Source organism: Bombina bombina, chromosome 4, assembly GCF_027579735.1.
Source record: "Bombina bombina isolate aBomBom1 chromosome 4, aBomBom1.pri, whole genome shotgun sequence".
Lineage (NCBI taxonomy): Eukaryota > Metazoa > Chordata > Amphibia > Anura > Bombinatoridae > Bombina > Bombina bombina.
The window spans coordinates 332,337,226-332,363,154 of NC_069502.1; the positions used below are offsets into that span (position 1 = coordinate 332,337,226).

The window sequence follows — 25,929 nt, forward strand, 5'->3', positions numbered from 1 at the left end:
CAAAACTGGTGAATGGGTAATAAAGGGATTATCTATCTTTTAAAACAATAACAATTCTGGTGTAGACTGTCCCTTTAATTTTGATTGAGTGTCCCTTTTATGATTCAGATAGAACATGCCATTTTAAGAAAATGTACTTTTAAGTGAAAACCTATTTATAGTATACTGTCCCTTTAAAGGGGCATGAAACACACATTTCTTGTTTCATGAGTTAAAGGGACAGTCTACCATAGAATTGCTATTGTTTTAAAAGATAGATAATCCCTTTATTATCCATTCCCCAGTTTTGCATAACCAACACAGTTATATTAATATACTTTTTACCTCTGTGATTACCTTGTATCTAAGAACCTTCTTCCAGCCCCCTGATCACATGACTGTGACTATTTATTATCTATTGTCTTAAATTTAGCATTGTTTTGTGCTAAATCTTAAATAACCCCCTGTGCCTGAACACAGTGTTATCTATATGGCCCACGTGTACTTTCTGTCTCTTTGTGTTGAAAAGAGATTTAAAAAGCATGTGATAAGAGGCAGCCCTCAAAGGCTTAGAAATCAGCATATGAGCCTACCTATGTTTAGTTTAAACTAAGAATACCAAGAGAAAAAAGCAAATTTGATGATAAAAGTAAATTGGAAAGTTGATTAAAATTAAAAGTCCTATCTGAATAATGAAAGTGTAATTTATACTAGACTGTCCCTTTAAAAAGAACCTGCAATTTTCTGCAACTTTATAATTTACTTCTATTATGTCATTTGCTCCATTCTCTTGATATCATTTGCTGACAAGCATATTAGATATACTCATTAGCTGCTGATTGGTGGCTGCACATAGATGCCTCATATGATTGGCTCATCTATGTGCATTGCTATTTTTTCAACAAAGGATATCTAAAGAATAAATCAAATGAGATAATAGAAGTGAATTGTAATGTTGTTTAACATTGTATTCTCTATCTGGAACATGAGATAATTAATTTGTGTTTAGTGTCCCTTTAGTAGAAATATACAGACAGAATGAAGGTACTCACCAAGCAGCCATCCTCCCGAGAGTGTTCCATTTTCAAACATCTGGAATAAGGAAGTCTGGCGCAGGATGTAGGAATCATGTGCACTCCCCGGAAAGCCTGCATACACACGTATGAATTTCAGAGTGGTATCGCAGACCATCTGGCAATTCAATGAGTGAAACCCTTTCCTGTTAATATAGAGGAGTGGCTCCTCATGTGGGGCCACGATATGCACATGTGTGCAATCAATTGCCCCCATGACATTGGGAATACCCCCCAGTCGATAGAAGCCTTGTTTAAGACGGTTCCATTCCTGGGGGATACGGGGGAAATGAATGTATCACTGTGTCTGGTTATCTAGAAAAGTCAAAACCTCCCCTAGAATCCTGGAGAAGGTAGACTGCGCTAGGCCAGACACAAGCCCCTCTGATGACTGGTATGAGCCGGATACCAGGAAGTGTACAACACACAACAGCTTCTGCATACCAGTCAGAGCTCGGTTCCTATTCGCTTGAGGGTCAATATCATCCTTCAAGATCTCATATAGGTCAATGAGTCTTGCAGAAGTCAAGCGATATTTTTCCCTGACCTCCACTTCTGTCATCCCAAACAGGGTGACCCTAACCCTGTGTATCCTTGGTGCTCTTCCCCTCTGCTGATGCCTTCGTCTTATAGGCCCTGCTGGCCTATGGCCAGCTGCAGCAACAGCAGCATGGGGAGCACCAGGAACAGGGACAACAGCAGGAGGAGCAAGGAGAGCAGCATCAGCAGCAGGAGCAGAGACAGCTACAGCACCATAACCAGGGACCTCAGCAGCAGGAATAACATCCAAAACAGGGGCTTGTAGGGGTTCCAGCACCCCTTGTGCCCCACGACGCTGTCCCTCTCTGAACACAATATATTGCAAGGGAAACATGGTGGCTAATGAGGGTGTGCATTGGCAGGTGTTGTAAGGCTGCAGGTGAGAGGTTGTGCTGTTTGTGATTGGTTTGACACACTTGCAGGGGCAGGAATAATAAATGCTTTTAAGAGGTTAACTATTTGTGATCAAGCTGCTGATATGTATGTTGTTAAGCATGCATTTGTAAGGCCTTCAGAGAGTTACGTTGGTTTCTAAGTCAGTGCAAGGGTTCCTGCGTCTGCAATTTGTGGCGAGATGAGAATGGAGTAGATTTTCTGAAATCTGCGCACGTAAGTCCTTACGCTGTATATTGGTTACCAAACTGCGCGTGTTTTGTATGTCAGTCTATGGGCCAAAAAACGACGGGCGAAGGCAGAAATATACACGCGTAACTTCTAAGTTACGCCGTATATAGGATACCAAACCCGCGCAATATTTGGCGTCGACGGCTTTTGTGGGCGACGATTTATATCGGATCGAGGCCTAGATAATTAAATCAAGATAGCAGCACCCAAGCGGTAATAAAACTCAAATTCTTTATTAGGCTCACAATGGGAAGTTGGCGGGATTAAATCAAGTTGCAGTGTACTTTTAGTTTTGCATACACGTCTCTGGTGTAATGAATGCATTGGTTACAGTACCTAGAAAAAACATAATTTATGCTTACCTGATAAATTCCTTTCTCCTGTAGTGTAGTCAGTCCACGGGTCATCCATTACTTATGGGATATTAACTCCTCCCCAACAGGAAGTGCAAGAGGATCACCCAAGCAGAGCTGCTATATAGCTCCTCCCCTCTACGTCACACCCAGTCATTCGACCGAGAACCAAACGAGAAAGGAGTAACTACAGGGTGCAGTGGTGACTGGAGAATAATTTAAAATTTAGACCTGCCATAAAAAACAGGGCGGGCCGTGGACTGACTACACTACAGGAGAAAGGAATTTATCAGGTAAGCATAAATTATGTTTTCTCCTGTTAAGTGTAGTCAGTCCACGGGTCATCCATTACTTATGGGATACCAATACCAAAGCTAAAGTACACGGATGACGGGAGGGACAGGCAGGATCTTTATACGGAAGGAACCACTGCCTGAAGAACCTGTCTCCCAAAAACAGCCTCCGAAGAAGCAAAAGTGTCAAATTTGTAAAATTTGGAAAAAGTATGAAGAGAAGACCAAGTTGCAGCCTTGCAAATCTGTTCAACAGAGGCCTCATTCTTAAAGGCCCAAGTGGAAGCCACAGCTCTAGTAGAATGAGCTGTAATCCTTTCAGGAGGTTGCTGTCCAGCAGTCTCATAGGCTAAACGTATTATGCTACGAAGCCAAAAGGATAGAGAGGTAGCAGATGCTTTTTGACCTCTCCTCTGTCCAGAATAAACGACAAACAGGGAAGAAGTTTGGCGAAAATCTTTAGTTGCCTGTAAATAAAATTTCAGGGCACGGACTACGTCCAGATTGTGCAGAAGTCTTTCCTTCTTTGAAGAAGGGTTAGGGCACAATGATGGAACAACAATCTCTTGATTGATATTCTTGTTAGTGACTACCTTAGGTAAGAACCCAGGTTTAGTACGCAGAACTACCTTATCTGAATGAAAAATCAGATAAGGAGAATCACAATGTAAGGCTGATAACTCAGAGACTCTACGAGCCGAGGAAATAGCCATTAAAAACAGAACTTTCCAAGATAACAGCTTGATATCAATGGAATGAAGGGGTTCAAACGGAAAACCCTGTAAAACGTTAAGAACTAAGTTTAAGCTCCACGGTGGAGCTACAGTCTTAAACACAGGCTTAATCCTAGCCAAAGCCTGACAAAAAGCCTGAACGTCTGGAACTTCTGACAGACGTTTGTGTAAAAGAAGTTTAAAGAACTTGCAGATAAACCCTTTTCTAAACCCTCTTGTAGAAAAGACAATATCCTAGGAATCCTAACCTTACTCCATGAGTAACTCTTGGATTCGCACCAGTGTAAGTATTTACGCCATATCTTATGGTAAATCTTCCTGGTAACAGGTTTCCTAGCCTGTATTAAGGTATCGATTACTGACTCCGAAAATCCACGCTTTGATAAAATCAAGCGTTCAATTTCCATGCAGTCAGCTTCAGAGAAATTAGATTTTGATGTTTGAAAGGACCCTGAATTAGAAGGTCCTGTCTCAGAGGCAGAGACCAAGGTGGACAGGATGACATGTCCACTAGATCTGCATACCAGGTCCTGCGTGGCCACGCAGGCGCTATTAGAATCACCGATGCCTTCTCCTGTTTGATCCTGGCAATCAAACGAGGAAGCATCGGGAAGGGTGGAAACACATAAGCCATCCCGAAGGTCCAAGGTGCTGTCAAAGTATCTACCAGGACCGCTCCCGGGTCCCTGGACCTGGACCCGTAACAAGGAAGCTTGGCGTTCTGGCGAGACGCCATGAGATCCATATCTGGTTTGCCCCAACGTCGAAGTATTTGGGCAAAGACCTCCGGATGAAGTTCCCACTCCCCCGGATGAAAAGTCTGGCGACTTAAGAAATCCGCTTCCCAGTTCTCCACTCCTGGAATGTGGATCGCTGACAGGTGGCAAGAGTGAGACTCTGCCCAGCGAATTATCTTTGATACTTCCATCATCGCTAGGGAACTCCTTGTCCCTCCTTGATGGTTGATGTAAGCTACAGTCGTGATGTTGTCCGACTGAAACCTGATGAACCTCCGAGTTGTTAACTGAGGCCAAGCCAGAAGGGCATTGAGAACTGCTCTCAATTCCAGAATGTTTATTGGAAGGAGACTCTCCTCCTGAGACCATGATCCCTGAGCCTTCAGGGAATTCCAGACAGCGCCCCAACCTAGTAGGCTGGCGTCTGTTGTTACAATTGTCCAGTCTGGCCTGCTGAAGGGCATCCCCCTGGACAGATGTGGCCGAGAAATCCACCATAGAAGAGAATCCTGGTCTCTTGATCCAGATTCAGCGTAGGGGACAAATCTGAGTAATCCCCATTCCACTGACTTAGCATGCACAATTGCAGTGGTCTGAGATGCAGGCGTGCAAAAGGAACTATGTCCATTGCCGCTACCATTAAGCTGATTACCTCCATGCATTGAGCCACTGACGGGTGTTGAATGGAATGAAGGACACGGCAAGCATTTAGAAGCTTTGTTAACCTGTCCTCTGTCAGGTAAATTTTCATTTCTACAGAATCTATAAGAGTCCCCAAGAAGGGAACTCTTGTGAGTGGTAAGAGAGAACTCTTCTCTTCGTTCACTTTCCACCCATGCGACCTTAGAAATGCCAGTACTAACTCTGTATGAGACTTGGCAGTTTGAAAGCTTGACGCTTGTATCAGAATGTCGTCTAGGTACGGAGCCACCGAAATTCCTCGCGGTCTTACTACCGCCAGAAGAGAGCCCAGAACCTTTGTGAAGATTCTTGGAGCCGTAGCCAACCCGAATGGAAGAGCTACAAACTGGTAATGCCTGTCTAGGAAGGCAAACCTTAGATACCGGTAATGTTCTTTGTGAATCGGTATGTGAAGGTAAGCATCCTTTAAATCCACTGTGGTCATGTACTGACCTCTTTGGATCATGGGTAAGATAGTCCGAATAGTTTCCATTTTGAACGATGGAACTCTTAGGAATTTGTTTAGGATCTTTAAATCCAAGATTGGTCTGAAGGTTCCCTCTTTCTTGGGAACCACGAACAGATTTGAGTAAAACCCTAGTCCGTGTTCCGACCGCGGAACCGAATGGATCACTCCCATTAGTAAAAGATCTTGTACACAGCGTAGAAACACCTCTTTCTTTATCTGGTTTGTTGACAACCTTGAAAGATGAAATCTCCCTTTTGGGGGAGAAGCTTTGAAGTCCAGAAGATATCCCTGAGATATGATCTCTAACGCCCAGGGATCCTGGACATCTCTTGCCCGTTACCGGATCGGGGGCCCTCACTTCATGCTGTCTTAGGGGCAGCAGCAGGTTTTCTGGCCTGCTTGCCCTTGTTCCAGGTCTGGTTAGGTTTCCAGCCTTGTCTGTAGCGAGCAACAGCTCCCTCCTGTTTTGGAGCAGAGGAAGTTGATGCTGCTCCTGCCTTGAAGTTACGAAAGGCACGAAAATTAGACTGTCTAGCCCTAGGTTTGGCTCTGTCTTGAGGCAGGGCATGGCCTTTACCTCCTGTAATATCAGCGATAATTTCTTTCAAACCGGGCCCGAATAAAGTCTGCCCCTTGAAAGGTATGTTAAGTAATTTAGATTTAGAAGTAACATCAGCTGACCAGGATTTTAGCCACAGTGCTCTGCGTGCCTGAATGGCGAATTCGGAATTCTTAGCCGTAAGTTTAGTTAAATGTACTACGGCATCAGAAATAAATGAATTAGCTAGCTTAAGGGTTTTAAGCTTGTGTGTAATCTCATCTAATGGCGCTGAGTCAAGGGTCTCTTCCAAAGACTCAAACCAAAATGCTGCCGCAGCCGAGACAGGCGCAATGCATGCAAGGGGTTGCAATATAAAACCTTGTTGAACAAACATTTTCTTAAGGTAACCCTCTAACTTTTTATCCATTGGATCTGAAAAAGCACAGCTATCCTCCACCGGGATAGTGGTACGCTTAGCTAAAGTAGAAACTGCTCCCTCCACCTTAGGGACCGTTTGCCATAAGTCCCGTGTGGTGACGTCTATTGGAAACATTTTTCTGAATATAGGAGGGGGTGAGAAAGGCACACCGGGTCTATCCCACTCCTTAGTAACAATTTCAGTAAGTCTCTTAGGTATAGGAAAAACGTCAGTACTCGTCGGTACCGCAAAATATTTATCCAACCTACACATTTTCTCTGGGATTGCAACTGTGTTACAATCATTCAGAGCCGCTAATACCTCCCCTAGCAATACACGGAGGTTTTCCAGCTTAAACTTAAAATTTGAAATGTCTGAATCCAGTTTATTTGGATCAGATCCGTCACCCGCAGAATGAAGCTCTCCGTCCTCATGTTCTGCAAATTGTGACGCAGTATCAGACATGGCCCTAGCATTATCAGCGCACTCTGTTCTCACCCCAGAGTGATCTCGTTTACCCCTAAGTTCTGGCAATTTAGACAAAACTTCAGTCATAACATTAGCCATGTCTTGTAGAGTGATTTGTAATGGCCGCCCTGATGTACTTGGCGTTACAATATCACGCACCTCCCGAGCGGGAGATGCAGGTACTGACACGTGAGGCAAGTTAGTCGGCATAACTTCCCCCTCGTTGTCTGGTGAATGTCGTTCAACATGTACAGATTGATTTTTATTTAAAGTAGCATCAATGCAATTAGTACATAAATTTCTATTGGGCTCCACCTTGGCTTTTGAACATATTGCACAGAGAGATTCCTCTGAGTCAGACATGTTTAACAAACTAGCAATCAGACTAGCAAGCTTGGAAATACTTTTCAACTAAATTTACAAGCAATATGTAAAACTTTACTGTGCCTTTAAGAAGCACAGAAAAAACTATGAACCGGATTAATTATAAAAACCAAATTTACCCAGAAAAAGCATAAATTTAGCAAAGGATTGCACTCATTAGCAATGGATGATTAACCCTTAATATCAGAAAAAACGTATAACAATTGAAAATATAAGCGTTTTTATCACAGTCAAAGCACAGTCTCACAGATCTGCTGTGAGTGATTACCTCCCTCAAAACAAGTTTTGAAGACCCCTGAGCTCTGTGGAGACGTCCTGGATCATGCAGGGAGAGAAGGCAGACTTATGACTGAATTTCTGATGCGTAGCAAAAGCGCCAAAATAGGCCCCTCCCACTCACCTACAACAGTGAGGGAAGCTCAGTAAACTGTTTTAATTTAAAATAAACGACAGCCATGTGGAAAATAACGCCCAAAACAATTTTTCACCAAGTACCTCAGATAATTAAACGATTTAACATGCCAGCAAACGTTTAAAATCTAATTTATGAAATGTCATTAAAAGCCTGCTGCTAGTTGTTCACACTGCAAGTTAGGCTAAAAGTTATATGCATACAGTATTTTCCCAGTGAAGTGCCATTCCCCAGAATACTGAAGTGAAAACATACATACATATCAGCCTGATACCAGTTGCTACTACTGCATTTAAGGCTGTACTTACATTATATCGGTATTGGCAGTATTTTCTCAGTCAATTCCATTCCTTAGAAAATAATATACTGCAACATACCTCTTTGCAGGTGAACCTGCCCGCTGTCCCCTGATCTGAAGTTACCTCACTCCTCAGAATGGCCGAGAACAGCAAATGGATCTTAGTTACGTCCGCTAAGATCATACAAAACTCAGGTAGATTCTTCTTCAAATTCTGCCTGAGAAGAAAACAACACACTCCGGTGCCGTTTAAAATAACAAACTTTTGATTGAAGATATAAAAACTAAGTATAATCACCACAGTCCTCTCACACATCCTATCTATTAGTTGGGTGCAAGAGAATGACTGGGTGTGACGTAGAGGGGAGGAGCTATATAGCAGCTCTGCTTGGGTGATCCTCTTGCACTTCCTGTTGGGGAGGAGTTAATATCCCATAAGTAATGGATGACCCGTGGACTGACTACACTTAACAGGAGAAAAGTGGGCATATCCAACAGTACTAAATATCGCCACAAAGAAAGAGAATTCAGCACTCTTTTCAAATTCTTACAAAAAAAAAAAGCTTTATTCAGCAAAAACAATTATCAAATTATTTGTGCACATTCACAAAATGATAAAGGCCTACATATCTGGATTAGATCACCTATGCAACCCATAAATAATAGGAGTCATCATTTGGATTATTTATATTAAATCATGTGATTTGGGACTATGCTTTGCATGATATAGTACCAAGGGTATTATTTGCACTTAGCCCTAGATTGATGCAAGTTGTTATCTGAATTGATGTGCACTATTATCTGTTTGCACTGTTATTAGCTGATTGCTTGCTACTGCTGATTTTATGTAATGTATTGTAGATAACTGTGTAAGGCTTTGTACTGTTATTGATATATAGTCCTTAGTGCTTTGGATCTTCTTTTTTTTTATATATATATTTTTAATAAATTGTGATATGTACCAGATTCAACCCCTATAAATATATATCTGTTATTTTAAGAGCAGACTAGATATTTTCCCCTAACCTTATAGCTGGTTATTTACTATTGCATATAGATATTTTAGTTAGAAATTAAGTCCAGGCTTACATTGCTGAGAGGCCCTTGATGCATTGGTAGACAGCTAACAAAAATAAATATCCCACCTTGGTGAAACTGACAAAATTCTACTTATGCATCTCAGGCACCTGAACACCATCTCATCTCAGCACCATCTGAGCACCGCTTCTCTGCTGCAGGCATAGCTTGCAAAAAGAGAGCCAGCCTCACCCAGGAGCATGAGGACATGTTCACTTTTTGCATTTTAATGCAAAGTTTCGGGAAGAGTAAATTACTGTAATGTTATAAACTGTGATAGGCTACCTCTTTCTAGTTCTACCTCTTTTCAAACAGTTTGTGGTTTTGTTTTGCTTAATTATAAAAATGTGTAAAGTTTTAGTCTGAAGTTGATATTTGTAACACTCAGTTTGTGGTTTTTATTTTAAATATTCGAAAAAATGGTATAGAATTATTATTTTTTTATTCGATTAATCACAGATTAATTTACTATGAAAATAATCATTAGTTGCAGCCCTAGATCGAAAGTGTTACAGTAATGATTAGAAATACCACCCAACACCCTCTTTCAGAACCACTGAATTAAATAATGTGTTAGCACTTGAGAAAAACATAAATTATGCTTACCTGATAATTTTATTTCCATTGTGGGGAGGAAAGTCCACGGTTTCATTACTTTTGGGAATTAAGAACCTGGCCACCAGGAGGAGGCAAAGACACCCCAGCCAAAGGCTTAAATACCTCCCTCACTCCCCTTATACCCCAGTCATTCTGTCGAGGGAACAAGGAACAGTAGGAGAAATATCAGGGTATAAATGGTGCCAGAAGATACATTAAATTTAGGTCCGCCCACCGGAGTTACGGGCGGGAGCCGTGGACTCTCCTGTCCACGGTGGAAATAAAATGATCAGGTAAGCATTATTTATGTTTTCCATCTAAAGGGGAGGGGAGTCCACGGCTTCATTCATTACGTTTGGGAAGCATATACCCAAGCTTTAGAGGACACTGAATGAAACCAGGAGGGTAAAAAGGCGGACCCTAATCTGAGGGCACCATAGTCTGTAAAACCTTTCTCCCAAAAACAGCTTCCGCAGACGCAAAAAAGTCAAATTTGTTAAACTTTGTAAAAGTGTGTAAGGAGGAACAGCTAGCCACCTTACAAATCTGCTCCATAGAGGCCTCATTCTTGAAGGCCCAAGACAAAGCCACAGCAGAAGTAGAAGAGGCCCTCTGTCCCTTGCGCTTCACGGTATATACCACAAAAAGAGATGTAGACTGTCTGAAATCCTTCATAGCCTGAAGATAGAACTTCAAGGCACGAACCACATCTAGACAATGAAGTAACCTCTCCTTGGAAGAAGAAGGGTTAGGACACAAAGAAGAAACAATTATTTCCTAATTGATGTTACGGTTAGACACCACCTTGCGAAGAAACCCCAAACCGGTGTGAAGAACAGCCTTATGCGCATGAAAAACCAGATAAGGAGGCTCTAATTGCAAGGCAGCCAGCTTAGATACTCTGCGTGCCGATGCAATAGCCAATAGGAAGAGAACCTTCCAAGACGGAATATTAATGTCAATAGAATGCATAGGCTCAAACGGAACTCTCTGCAATACCTTAAGGACCAAGTTTAAGCTCCATGGAGGAGCAGACTGCCTAAAGACAGGCCTGATTCTAGACAGAGCCTAAACAAACAATTGAATGTCAGGGAACTCAGTGAGTCTCCTGTTCAACAAAACTGATAATGCCGAAATCTGTCCCTTTAAGGAACTGGCGGCAAGACCCTTCACCAAACCTTCTTGGAGAAAAGACGGAATTCCTGGATACCTTCACATTGTGCCAAGGATATCCGTGCTTCTCACACCAGGACAAGTAAGTCCACCACACCTTATGGTAGATGCGACGAGTGACTGGCTTCCTTGCCTGAACTAGTGTGTAACTTCCATGACGATGGAGCAATCAGGATGGCCAAAGCTTGCTCCTGCTTGATGCATGCCACTACACAAGGTAGAAGTGGTAACGGTGGAAAAATGTAAGCTAGGCTGAAACCCCAAGGCACCACTAAGGCATCTATCAGCTCTGCGTGGGGATCCCTCGATCACAACCCGTAACGGGGTAGCTTGCAATTGAGTCTGGACGCCATGAGATCTATCTCCGGCGTTCCCCATCTGAGACAAATCTCCGCAAACACTTCGGGATGAAGAGACCAATCACCCGGATGGAAGGATTGCCTGCTGAGAAAGTCCGCTTCCCAGTTGTCCACACCTGCATTGTGTTTCGCTGAGAGCGAGCAGTTGTGGGACTCCGCCCACTCCAAAATCCGAGACACCTCCCTCATTGCTAGGGAGCTCCTCGTACCCCCCTGATGGTTGATGTAAGCCACTGAGGTAATGTTGTCTGTCTGGAATATGATGAAGCTGAACGACCCCAGAAGAGGCCACGTCCTCAGAGCGTTGTAAATTGCTCCAAGTTCCAGAATATTTATCAGAAGTAGAGACTCCTCCCGGGACCATTTTCCTTGTACCATCCTGGCACCCCAAACAGCTCCCCATCCTGCCAGACTCGCTTCCGTGGTCACACTCTCCCAGGACGTTCTTAAGAAGGATGTCCCCAGGGACAGATGCTCCGGACGGATCCACCAAGAGAGGGAGTCCTTGGTCTGAGCATCCAAGGATATCCGCTGTGATAGATCTAAATGATCGCCCTTCCACTGTCTCAACATGCACAATTGAAGAGGCCTGAGATGGAACCTGGCGAAAGGGATGACGTCTAGGCTGGAAACCATGAGCCCGATCATCTACATACACTGAGCCACCGAAGGGCTTAAGAAGGACTGAAGGGCTTGAAAAGGACTGAAGGGCAAAACAGGTGGACGCGATCTTCCTGCATCGTTGCTCTGTGAAAAAACATTTTCATGGACATAGAGTCTATTATCATGCCCAGGAACTCCACCCTGTTGCTGGGAACTAGGGAACTCTTTCCTGAGTTGATCTTCGAACCGTGAGTTTGAAGCAATAAAAGAAGGGCCCTCGAATGATCCTCTGCGAGGCTGAACAACGGCACCTGGACTAGGATGTCGTCCAAATAGGGCGCAACAGCAATGCTCCTGGATCTGGCCACTGCAAGAAGTGCCCCCAGAACCCTCGTGAAGACTCTCTGCGACGTCGCCAGACCGAAGGGAAGGGTCACAAACTGGAAGTATTGGTCCAGAAACGCAAATCTTAGGAACTTGAAGTGGTCCCTGTAAATTGGAACATGAAGGTAAGCATCTTTCAAGTCTATTGTCGTGAACTGTCCCTCTTGAACTAGGGGCAGAATAGATCTGATTGTTTCCAATTTGAACGATGGAACAGCCAGAAACTTGTTTAAACACTTGAGGTCCAGATTGGGCGGAACATGCCCTCCTTCTTTGGAACCACAAAGAGATTTGAATAGTACCCTAAACCCCTTTCTGTTTGGGGTACTGGTACGATAACACCTAGAGAGGAGAGATCCCTCACACATTCTAGAAAGTCCTCTCTCTTTTCCGGTCTTGAAGGAGGAATCTGCCCCAGGGCGGGTTGGGACCTGAACCTTATCCTGTAACCCTGTGCAACAACCTTCAGAACCCAAGGGTCCTGAACGTCCTGCAACCAGGCTTCGGAGAAGAGAGACAATCTGCCCCCACTTGGTCCGGAGATCAGTCGGGGCCGCCCTTTCATGATGATTTTGTCTCGGCGGGCTTCTTGTTCTGCTTGGACTTGTTCCAAGACTGAGCAGCTTTCCAACTTCCCTTGGACTGATCCGCTTTTGCAGTGGGCTGCTGGCGCTGGGCCTTGTCCGCGCGAAAGGGACGAAAAGTAGATCCTTTAGGCTTAGCCTTCTTATCCTGCGGTAGGAAAGCTCCCTTGCCTCCCGTAAACGTGGATATGATCGAATCCAATCCTGGACAGAACAGAATCTGTCCTAGAAAAGGCAGGGACAACAGCCTTGACTTAGAGGTCATGTCCACCGACCAAGACTTTAGCCACAGAGCCCTGCGAGCTAAAACGGAGAATCCTGAAACCTTTGCGTTCAGGCGAATAATTTGCATATAGGCGTCAATAATGAAAGAATTGGCGACCTTCAACACCTTAATCTTATCCTGTATCTTGTCGATGGAAGTCTCCCTCTCGACCATATCACACAGGGATTCACACCAATATGTCGCAGCTCCGGCAACCGCGGCTACGGCCGCTGCCGGTTGAAAAACAAACCCTGTGTGCTGAAACATTTTCCTTAACATGTTTTCAATCTTTTTATCCATGGGCTCTTTAAATGACAAACTATCCTCAAGAAGAATAGTCGTCCGCTTCGCGAGCGTAGAGATAGCACCATCCACCTTAGGGACAGTCCCACACAGCCCGAGCTGAAAGTCCGGAAGGGTAAACAGTTTCTTAACCCCTTAATGACCACAGCACTTTTCCATTTTCTGTCCGTTTGGGACCAAGGCTATTTTTACATTTCTGCAGTGTTTGCGTTTAGCTGTAATTTTCCTCTTACTCATTTACTGTACCCACACATATTATATACTGTTTTTCTTGTCATTAAATGGACTTTCTAAAGAAAATTGGGAATAATGGTTGGACCCTGGGGCGCTGCATATGCACTCGGAGATGAAAACAAGGATTGCACCCTCAGAGGTGGACGGCTCAGTAGTACTAGACATCCCTTTAGTTTTAGATATCGCAACTTTATCAAGGCATGTGGAACACAGTTGAGCAGGCTGATATACAAGAACCTCCTCACAATACACACAGGAATGAGACTTTGTTAAAGAGGGAGTACGCGTCAGAGTCCTCCATAGCTTGCGCTTTTATTATGGACCTCGCTTAAAAAACAGGCACCTTTATACTCTAATGGCCGGGGCACTCACCACCTCCTATGACCCAGACTACAGAAACTGCTTCTTCTTCTATGCCGCTGATCAACAGAGGAAGTGAAACTCACACCCAGTCACCTGGGATGCCTCGCAGGACCGCCCCTGCACTAAGGAGAAAACAAGCCAAAATCGGCTGCGCAAATACTCCCAGAAGTCAACCTGAAGTTCCACATCTCGCACATAACGCAGCCATAACACAATAAACATTATTATGTATAAACCCCCCTGTTCAATAATCCCCACACTAGGAATATTAACCCCTGACCTCCTTCCTGGTTCCTAATCCCTGGCTTGTTCCTGACTCTGCTGTTTTCCTTGCTCCTGATTCCGGCTCGTCTGACTATTCGCTTTGGCTCCTGACTTGGCTCGCCTGACTACCAGCTCTGGTTTTCATTCCTGGCTTGTTATTTGACTTGTGGACTTTTTATTATTTTTTGCTATTAATAAAGGTGTGATTATTTTTGCACTTCTCGTCTCAGTCTGATTCCTGGCACCCTGACATTACGCAAAGGCCATGAATCCTGATGGTGCTAATAATCCACCTTTACCTGCCATCATTTCCAGGATGGATGTACAGGATCACCGCTTGGATCAATTTGCACTAGCCCTGCAAACCCTGCTGACTCACACTGCACATTTGGACCAAAGTGTCCCGCAAGTTATGGCTGCTACTGTTTCCGCTGCTGCACCTATGCCTACCAGGAGCATGTCTGGTTCTGCACCTCTACCGCAGCGATATGGAGGCGATACTATTCAGTGCAGAGGGTTTTTGAACCAGGTGGGCATTTACTTTGAGATGCTACCTCAGGCGTTTCACTCTGACAGAGCTAAGGTGGGATTTCTCATCTCGTTACTCTCTGACACAGCTCTTGCCTAGGCTAATCCCTTGTGGGAGACTAATAAACCTGTGATTTCAAATTACCCTGAATTTGTGGCCTCCTTTCGAAGGGTATTTGATGTTCCGGCTCGCTCCTCTTCTGCTGCTAAATGACTCATGTCCATTCAGCAAGGTACAAGATCTGTTACTCAGTCTGCTATTGAGTTCCGTACGCTTGCCGCAGAGGTAGGTTGGAACAATGAAGCCCTTGTTGCCGCTTTCTTTCATGGGCTCTCTGATGCGATTAAAGACAAAGTTGCTGCCAGAGATTTACCAGAGGATCTCGAGGCATTGGTGTCTTTTTTTATCTTAATTGACATCAGACTCAGAGAGAGGCCCTCTTTCAAGGAGCGCTTGCGGAAGCCTCCTATTCCGTTGTCTCCTACGTGTTCGTTCCCACCCATGCCTCCCTCTCCTCCCGAGTCACCAGGTACTGCTGAGCCGATGCAGCTGGGTTCACGCGCCTCTCCGCGGCACAGAGGGCCTTTAGGAGGAGGGAGGGGCTCTGCCTCTATTGTGTGTTACAGGGCCACCTTTTGAAGTCTTGTCCTACACGGCCGGGAAACGCTCACACCTAAGGTCCTGTCGGGGGCAGACCTTGGGTGGTTTTTCCTCAACCCCGGAACCGCTTAAGGAGAAACCTTTGGTCACGGTTGTCCTTTCCTGGGTGGACTCTTCCATAGTCACCCAGGCTCTTGTTGACTCCGGTGCTGCGGGCTATTTCATTGACAGTGCTTTTGTATCAAAGCACTCCATTCCTGTTTTGCCTCGGTCCGTTCCGCTTGCTATTGAGGCCATTGATGGCAGGCCCCTTCAGCTCGCACTCGTTACTCACAAAACTGCTCCGTTATCCATGGCTGTTGGGGCTCTACATTTTGAAACCCTCCAGTTCCAGGTGATAAACTCTCTGCATTTTCCGGTTGTTCTGGGTTATCCCTGGCTCCAAAAGCACAATCCCAGTCTCGACTGGCGCAGGTCCGAAATTTTGTTGTGGTCCCCGCAATGTATTTCCACTTGTCTTCGGAAACCAGTTAAAGTCTTGTGCACTTCTTCGGTTTCTCAATTGCCAGAGGAGTACAGAGAGATCCTAGACGTGTTTGAAAAGGTGCGTGCCGGTACGTTGCCTCCTCACGATTGTGCCATAGACCTGCAACTCGGAGCCATTCCTCCTTGGAGCCGGGTGTACCCACTGTCTGTTGCAGAGAATTCTGCTACTGAGGAGTATGTTGCCGATGCTCTGTCGCGGGGGATCATCCGCAAATCCTGCTCTGCTGCAGGGGCTGGCTTCTTCTTTGTGAAGAAAAAGGGTGGCGAGTTAAGACCATGTATCAATTATAGGGGTCTTAATCATCTTACCATTAAGAATGCTTACCCTATTCCGCTTATTAGGGAACTCTTTGACCTCCTCAAGGGAGCTACAGTCTTTACTAAACTTGATTTGAGAGGAGCGTACAATCTCGTTAGGATTAAGGAGGGCCACAATTGGAAAACAGCATTTAACACCAGGAGCGGGCATTATGAGTATCTTGTAATGCCCTTTGGCCTATGTAATGCTCCTGCTGTTTTTCAGGAATTTATTAATGATGTCCTACGAGATATGTTGCAACAGTGTGTTGTGGTGTACTTAGACGACATCCTCATACACTCACCCACACTTGAGGCTCATCGTTCTGATTTTACACGGGTTCTTCAGAGACTACGTGAGAACGGCCTGTTTTGTAAACTCGAGAAATGTGAGTTCCATCAGACTCAAGTAACCTTCCTATGTTATGTTATCTCCATTGCAGGGTTCTCCATGGATCCTGACAAGTTATCTGCAGTTCTGCAGTGGCCTCGCCCAGTTGGTCTTCGGTCTATTTTTTGGGGTTCGCCAATTACTATAGAAAGTTTATTAAAAACTTTTCTTCCTTGGTCAAACCAATCACAGACATGACCCGTAAAGAGAATGATCCACTCCATTGGTCACCTACTGCCATTAAGGCCTTTGATAGTCTTAAGACTGCCTTTGCTGCCGCTCCAGTTCTGGCTAATCCTAACCTTGTCCTGCCTTTTGTTCTTGAGGTCGATGCGTCTGAGACTGGAGTAGGTGCCCTCTTGTCTCAACGTCCTACGCCTGACAGTTCCTTGCATCCGTGTGGTTTCTTCTCTAAGAAATTGTCTACAGCGGAGTGCAATTATGAAATTGGCGACAGGGAATTACTGGCCATAATTTTGGCACTTAAGGAATGGAGGCATCTTCTCGAGGGTACTAGCGTGCCAGCGCTCATTCTTACTGAACACAAGAATTTAACTTATCTATCTGAAGCAAAACGTTTGTCGCCCCAAAAGGCCAGATGGGCGCTATTTTTGTCTTGGTTTAATTATGTGGTCTCCTACCTGCCTGGTAGTAAGAATGTTAGGGCTGATGCCCTCTCTCAACAATTTTCGCCTCTGTCCAAGGAGGAGTCTGTACCTACTCCTGTTATACCTCCTGACCATATTTTGGCTACCATACGTACTAATTTAACTTCTCCCTTGGGGAGGAGATCCTGGCTGCACAAACCAATGCACCTCCTGAGAAACCTAGTGGTAAGTGTTTTGTTCCTGAGAATCTTCGAACTAAACATTTGCACACTTACCACTATCCTAAAGCCGCAGGCCACCCAGGCAAGAACCAAATGATTTGGTCTGTCACTCGACAATTCTGGTGGCCAGGTCTTCGTTCTGATGTTGCTGCATATGTTGCCTCCAGCTCAGTTTGTGCACAGAATAAAACTCCTCAACGTCTTCCTGTGGGTCTTCTTCAACCTATTGCTAATGGTGAGCGTCCTTGGACACATTTTTCCATGGACTTCATTGTCGAGCTCCCTGTTTCCAATGGCAATACTGTTATCCTTATGGTGGTTGACCGTTTTTCTAAAATGTCACATTGCATTCCCTTGATGAAGCTGCCTACCGCTCAGGAGCTTGCTTTAATTTTTGCCCGGGAGGTCTTCCGTTTACATGGGTTACCCAAGGAGATAGTGTCGGACCGGGGTAGCCAGTTTGTCTCCAGATTTTGGCGTTCCTTTTGTGCTCAAATGGGGATCCAGCTTTCCTTCTCCTCGGCATATCACCCTCAATCCAATGGAGCTGCGGAACGGTCTAATCAAGATCTGCAACAGTTCCTCCGTTGCTATGTCTCAGATCACAACAATAATTGGTCTGAACTGTTACCTTGGGCAGAGTTTGCTCGTAATAGTGCTATTAATGCTTCCTCCAAGATATCCCCGTTCATGGCGAATTATGGGTTTCAACCATCCTTGTTGCCCGATTCATTCATGTCTCAGGGTATTCCGGCTTTGGAGGAGCATCTCCGGCAACTCCGTTCTACGTGGTTGCAGATTCAGGATTGCCTTCATCGTTCTATGCAGCGCCAAAAGTTCCAAGCTGATCGTAGGCGTCTGCCCGCACCATCCTACCAGGTTGGTGAGTGAGTTTGGCTGTCCTCCCGCAACTTGAACCTTCATATGCCTTCCAATAAATTGGCTCCCCGTTATGTTGGTCCTTTTTGAATAATCCGACGGGTTAATCCTGTGGCCTACGCTCTTGACCTTCCTCCTGCTATGCGCATCTCCAATGTTTTCCATGTCTCCCTCTTGAAACCATTGGTTTACCACTGTGTTGCCTCGTCCCCGTCCTATCTTTGTTGACAACCATGAGGAGTATGAGGTCAGCAGCATTATTGATTCTCGTATGTCCAGGGGCCGTGTACAGTATTTGGTTCACTGGAGAGGCTACGGTCCGAAGGAGCGTTCTTGGGTTCCCTCCTCTAATGTTCATGCTCCCGCCCTCCTCCGTGCCTTCCATGCCCGTTTCCCCAATAAGCCTTTTGTTCTCCCGCAGGGGAGGGGTCGTTGAGGGGAGGGTACTGTCAGGGTTTTTTCCCTGTTGTGTTTGCCATGTGCTGCTGACAGCCATTTTACTCACCTCTCTTCCTGACTTGGTGCATTGTGGGGGATGCTGCTCAATTCCTGCACTTCCTTTTATGGCCAGACTGGGGTGCATCATCCATGTGAGACAGGATGCAGTCTCAGAATTGTGATGTCATCACTTATTATTTAAAGGTCCTTTGTTCAGTATGCTTTGCCTTTGCGTTGTCTTAGACCTGTTTGTGAGAGTTCCTGTGTATTACCTGGCTGCCTGACCTCCTTCCTGGTTCCTGATCCCTGGCTTGTTCCTGACTCTGCTGTTTTCCTTGCTCCTGATTCCGGCTCGTCTGACTATTCGCTTTGGCTCCTGACTTGGCTCGTCTGACTACCAGCTCTGGTTTTGATTCCTGGCTTGTTATTTGACTTATGGACTTTTTATTATTTTTTGCTATTAATAAAGGTGTGATTATTTTTGCACTTCTCGTCTCAGTCTGATTCCTGGCACCCTGACACCTGGATAGTTTTAAGCAAAAAGAACAGCCGGAGGCAATACAACAGCCTGGCACATTGAGATCAATATTGGAAGTGCCGATGTCAATTGAGTGGCAGAAAAGGGCAGCTAAGCGTACATGCTACGGTCAGGCCTTGGGGGATACGGCCGATCCCCTGAGGCGGACCGTATAGTACATAACCTTAAAAGAGGAAGATTCGGCAATCATATCTGAGGAGTTACAAGGAAGCCCGGCATACCTACTCAGTCTAGCAAATCTGACAGCGATGGGCCCTAGCTGTTTGGCAATAGTTTGCTACATGCCTGCCTGGATTGTTGCAATTGAGATTGTGTAAGGTTTCCCTGGAGCAGAAAGATGGAACTAATCGGTTATGCTGCTGGGGCTCGGCACCCAAGAGGCTATGTTGCTAAAGTTTTCCCTCCAAGAGGCTGAATGACTTGTTCCAGACTTTGCTGCTATCCTCTGCTGCCCTACCGTATCAGGTGTTGGGTAGGATATTAAAACCCACATAGGAAAAATGTTTATCATCCTAATAGTTTTGCAAAATGCTTAGACTCTTTGACTCACCCTTTCATAATTATATACAATGTTTATGTGGACTACAGTTCAAAACACGCAGAGATGCAAGAGACTTTGGGCTATGTTTAAGGTTCATAATGCTTATAATTCAATTTTACTAATTAGGTATGAATGCCGTATATTAGGATCATTATACACTTTTAGCCTTTCACACCATCTAACCTGACATTTCTAGGCCTTTAGTAGAGTCTTTATATATAATGCACCGAAATATTTATCTCTCAGTTTACATGTAAAAATCCTACAATGGGTGCTAAATCTAACTTCTTGGACCAGCAGATTCAAAGGTAAAGTTTGTTTATGGCCTCTACAACTATTTATCTTTGCCCTTTTATATTTAGAAGCTTCTCTTTAGTGTATATGTAATATTATTTATAAATGGGTTAGGGCCTAAATCTACTGTCTTAATTACAGAGCTATATGGAAACGTTAAATAACTTACGGCCAGATTACGAGTTTTGCGTTATGAGCGGCTCTGTAATAACTTGCAAGTTATTTCCACCTCTCACCTCCCTATAGCGCTGCTATTACAGGTTTGCAAAAACCCGGCGTTAGCAGGCAATATGGCAGCGTTGAGCTCCATACCGCACCCAAATACCAGCGCTGCTTTGAGCTGGTTTTATGTGCTCATGCACGATTTCCCCTTAGACATCAATGGGGAGAGCCGGCTAGAAAAAAAAAGCCACCTGCAATAAAGGAGCATAAAGCTCCGAAACACAGCCCCATTGATTCCTATGGGGAAAGAAAATTTATGTTTACACCCCCGCCCCCGACACCTACATTACAGTTACATCACTGTCACCTACCTAGACTTATTAACCCCTAATCTGCTGTCCCCAACGTTGCCGCCACTATACTAAAGTTATTAACCCCTAAACCTAACCCTAACATAACCCTAACACCACTAACTTTAACATAATTAAAATAAATCTAAATAAAAATTACAATTAATACCTAAATAATTCCTATTTAAAACTAAATACTTACTTGTAAAATAAACCCTAAGCTAGCTACAATATAACTAATACTTACATTGTAGCTATCTTAGGTTTTAGTTTTATTTCACAGGTAAGTTTGTATTTATTTTAACTAGGTAGACTAGTTAGTTAATAGTTATTAACTATTTACTAGCTACCTAGTTAAAATAAATACAAACTTACCTGTAAAATAAAACCTACCCTGCCTTACACTAACACCTGACACACTACAATTAAAACAATTACATTAATTAAATACAATTAACTAAATTACACAAAATAAAAAAGAAATTATCAAATATTTAAATTAATTACACCTAATCTAATAGCCCTATCAAAATAAAAAAGCCCCCCAAAATAAAAAACCCTAGCCTAAACTAAACTGCCAATAGCCCTTAAAAGAGACCAAAACCCTAAGCTAAAAATAAAACCCACCCAATAAAACATTAAAAAAAACTAACACTAACCCCAAAGATCCACTTACAGTTTTTGAAGACCGGACATCCATCCTCAACGAAGCCAGGAGAAGTCTTCATCCAAGCGTCAAGAAGTGGTCCTCCAGACAGGCAGAAGTCTTCATCCAGACGGCATCTTCTATCTTCATCCTTCCGATGCGGTGCAGCTCCATCTTCAAGATATCCAGCGCGGAGCATACTCTTCTTTCGACGGCTACTGAAGAATGAAGGTTCCTTTAAGGGACATCATCCAAGATGGCGTCCCCTGAATTCCGATTGGCTGATAGAATTCTATCAGCCAATCGGAATTAAAGGTGAAAAAATTCAATTCAATCAGCCAATAGGATTGAGCTTGCATTCTATTGGCTGATTGGAACATCTTGGATGACGTCCCTTAAAGCAGTGTTTTTCAACCAGTGTGCCGTGGCACACTAGTGTGCCGTGAGAGATCCTCAGGTGTGCCACGGCAGACTGACAACAGTGTGACATATTTTTTAAACTTTGCTTGTTTTTTACTCCCAGTACAGGGGTAGTTTGTAGGAGGCATGGCATAACAGCACAATACATACAGTATGTGTGTGTTTGTGTGTATGTGTATATATATATGCTGTATTAGGCTACAATGTGTGATTTTTTTAAATTTTGGGATGGTGGTGTGCCACAGGATTTTTTAATGTAAAAAAGTGTGCCACGGCAAAAAAAAGGTTAAAAATCACTGCCTTAAAGGAACCTTCATTCTTCAGTAGCCATCGAAAGAAGAGGATGCTCCGCGCCGGATGTCTTGAAGATGGAGCCGCTCCGCGTCGGAAGGATGAAGATAGAAGATGCCGTCTGGATGAAGACTTCTGCCCGTCTGGAGGACCAATTCTTGCCACTTGGATGAAGACTTCTCCCGGCTTCGTTGAGGATGGATGTCCGGTCTTCAGAAACTGTAAGTGGATCTTCGGGGTTAGTGTTAGGATTTTTTAGGGGTTTACTGGGTTGGTTTTATTTTTAGCTTAGGGTTTGGGCTGAAAAAGAGCTAAATGTCCCTTTTAAGGGCAATGCCCGTCCAAATGCCCTTTTCAGGGCAATGGGGAGCTTAGGTTTTTTTAGATAGGATTTTATTTGGGGGGTTTGGTTGTGTGGGTGGTGGGTTTTACTGTTGGGGGGTTGTTTGTATTTTTTTTTTTAACAGGTAAAAGAGCCGATTTCTTTGGTGCAATGCCCCGCAAAAGGCCCTTTTAAGGGCTATTAGCAGTTTAGTTTAGGCTAGGGGCTTTTTTTATTTTGATAGGGCTATTAGATTAGGTGTAATTAGTTTATATATTTGATCATTTCTTTTTTATTTTGTGTAATTTAGTTTTTATTATTTTTTGTAATTTAGCTAATTGTATTTAATTAATGTCATTGATTTAATTGTAGTAAATGTTAGGTGTTAGTGTAAGGCAGGGTAGGTTTTATTTTACAGGTAAGTTTGTATTTATTTCAACTAGGTAGCTAGTAAATAGTTAATAACTATTTACTAACTAGTCTACCTAGTTAAAATAAATACAAACTTATCTGTGAAATAAAAATAAAACCTAAGATAGCTACAATGTAACTATTAGTTATATTGTAGCTAGTTTATGGTTTATTTTACAGGTAAGTATTTCATTTTAAATAGGAATTATTTAGGTATTAATTGTAATTTTTATTTAGATTTATTTTAATTATGTTAAAGTTAGTGGGTGTTAGGGTTAGGGGTTAATAACTTTAATATAGTGGCAGTAAGTTTGGGGGCAGCAGATTAGGGGTTAATAACAGTAATCTAGGTTGCGGCGATGTTAGGGACAGTAGATTAGGGGTTAATAATATTTAACTAGTGTTTGCGATGCGGGAGTACAGCGGTTTAGGGGTTACTATGTTTATTATAGTGGTGGCAATGTCGGGAGCGGCAGATTAGGGGTTAATAATTTTATTTTAGTGTTTGCGATGCGGGAGGGCCTCGGTTTAGGGGTTAATAGGTAGTTTATGGGTGTTAGTGTACTTTTTAGCACTTAAGTTATGAGTTTTATGGTACGGCTTTGTAACATAAAAGCCATAACTACTGACTTTCAGTTTACGGTGCGGATCTTGACGGTATAGGCTGTACCTTTCACTTTTTGGCCAGACAGGTAATACCGGCGCTATGGAAGTCCCTTTTAAAAGTGTGCGGTACAGTTATACCTGCAAGACTCGTAATACCAGCGGTAGTGAAAAAGCATCGTTATGAGGTCTTTTCACTCGTAACGCAAAACTCGTAATCTAGTATTTTGTTATACACTTGTGGCATCCCACATCACTTTCCCTAACATTCCTAGGCTTTTATTAGAGTTTTTCTACACAATGCACCAAAATATTTATCTCTCAATTTATACGTGGAAAGCCTAAAATGGGTGCTAACTCCTTGGACTAGCAGACTCAAAGGTGAAGTGTGTTTATTGTCCCTAAAGATATTTTTTCTTGCCCTTTTATATTTAGAAACATCTCTTTAGGGTATATGTAATATTATTCCTATATCTGTTAGGGCCTAAGCCTACTGTTTTAATCACAGAGCTATATGGAAAATGGAAAGAACTTAGTATTCGTATATAGCTAAATATAGAGTCCTCATCCAGTTCTATATTACTAGAAAGAGTAAATCTAGATGGATGATAGTCACTTAGCAATATCCTCTGGGATCCCATACAGATACTGAACCACCCACTAGAAGTTAATAGACAGTTATCTGCAGGCTTGCAAGTAAAATAGGAAGGAGCCTTTCAGCTTTATTTATTTTAGAAGAGTGCTATTTGAGATGTCCTCATGCAAAAATGTAGAGTGGTGTGAACGGAGTATGTAACACTCATATTTTAACTTTAAGAGCCCTATGAGTATTTGCTCCTTACCTACAGTCCTCCTATGCCCAGTCAATCGATATGTTACTGTTTCCATACTATTGTTCATTGTACAGTTACTTTTAAAATGTTATTATCATTTTAGTCCTGAGGGTACATGAGTGGCCCTATATGTTTCACTTTTACCATATGCCCCTTACAGTATACCTCTATTAGCAGTTCTCCAAGGTTAGGGTACAAGTGAGGCCATTGATTTCTTTACGGGGATTTCTTCTGTGTAAGACATGAGTATTGGAAACAGGTGTTAACGGTATTATAATTTTGTGTTTTTACATACTTGTTGATGTGTTTAAATAGCGTTCTGGAGGTCCAAAAGTGGCCTCATATTACTATAATCTCCCTAATGGCCAATTTATTTGTCCTAGAGGTCCAAAAGTAGCCTCAACTGTTTCAAGGGAACTGGAAAATTATGAGGGTTGATATATGATACTTTAGACTATGTACAACGGATATCTATAGACAGGCTATTATTCCAAGGTTTATCATTTTCTCTGATGTGTCACTTGCAATTACTAATTCCTTTGACAATCCATTGCTATTTAGGATACATGAATGTATTTATTCTAATGTAAGATATCTGTATGTATATCTTTTTTTTAACCCTCAATAAAATAAAAAAATGAAGAAAAAAAAAGAAGAAAAAAAATGAAACGATCTTACCAGAATCAATGCCGTGGAACAGGAACACGGCCCTTCAAGTGTGACAGGTAGAAGCATTACTCCTGACATGGACTTGAGTGGAGAAAGCAGGCAGCGAAACTCGTCAACGGCGATTGCTTGGGGAGTTGTTAATATGAGTCTGGACGGTTTCGCAGAAAGACTCTCCCTGCATCTCCGGACTCTAACTTTCATCCAGGCTCTCACTGAGAGGCTGACAGGACTACTTAAAACTCCAGTCCCATTCTGAAGAGTACTACCCTCTATAAGAGACTATTTCAAATCTTCGGCACTTCTCTGACATCCTCCTGTAACGAAAGGCAAAGAATGACTGGGGGATGAGGGTAGTGGAGGAGGTATTTAAGCCTTTGGCTGGGGTGTCTTTGTCTCCTCCTGGTGGCAAGGTTCCCAAAAGTAAGGAATGAAGCTATGGACTCTGCTCCCCTTAAGATGGAAATGAAGATCTCATAAAATGTGACTGTACCAAAAAACATGGGCATCACCAATAAAGAAAATAAAAATAGCAGAAGATCTTATATTACATTTTTATTTGTTGTTTTTGATGCATTATGTTGTATTATAATAAAATATAACTTGCCTAATATATTTAACTTTTCAAATAAATATTAAGCTTTACATACTTACATCGCCTTTGATAGGATGTAATAAAAGGTAGACTAATTGGCACATGTTCTATTTCCAGGCCTTTATCAGTAACGCAGAGTAATTTTCCTCTTAGTTTAACATTCTTCTTTATGAATTTTCCAGGAATATCTTTACAATTTGTGAATTTTGTTGTCTGATAAGAAGTGAAAATGTTCAAAACAAATATTAGTATCTAAATATTATGTTTAAAACACTAACAATAAACTCAGTGGCAAACATCAATGCTGTGATATAGCGAATGTGATATACCTTTACACAATATCCATACGCTCTAAAACATATCTAAACTATTAATGATTTGAAATACTTGCTTTCCACACTGACTGACTTACTGTACTAGACTTTGGGGTTGGATAAACAAAATTCCAGCTTAGGACATGAAATTAAAAAAACTAAATGTATGCTTACCTGATAAATTCATTTATTTCATGGTGGGAAGAGTCCACAAGCCATCACGT

General features: G+C 43.0%; 1 protein-coding gene across 1 annotated transcript in view; it reads right to left on the reverse strand.

The window, feature by feature from the left end:
• C4H3orf33 (chromosome 4 C3orf33 homolog) overlaps positions 1–25,929 on the reverse strand; it is a 267,701-nt gene that overhangs the window by 133,739 nt on the left and 108,033 nt on the right. The window contains 1 exon segment of the mRNA XM_053710073.1: positions 25,451–25,604. Within this exon segment, the coding sequence (XP_053566048.1) occupies positions 25,451–25,604 (154 nt within the window).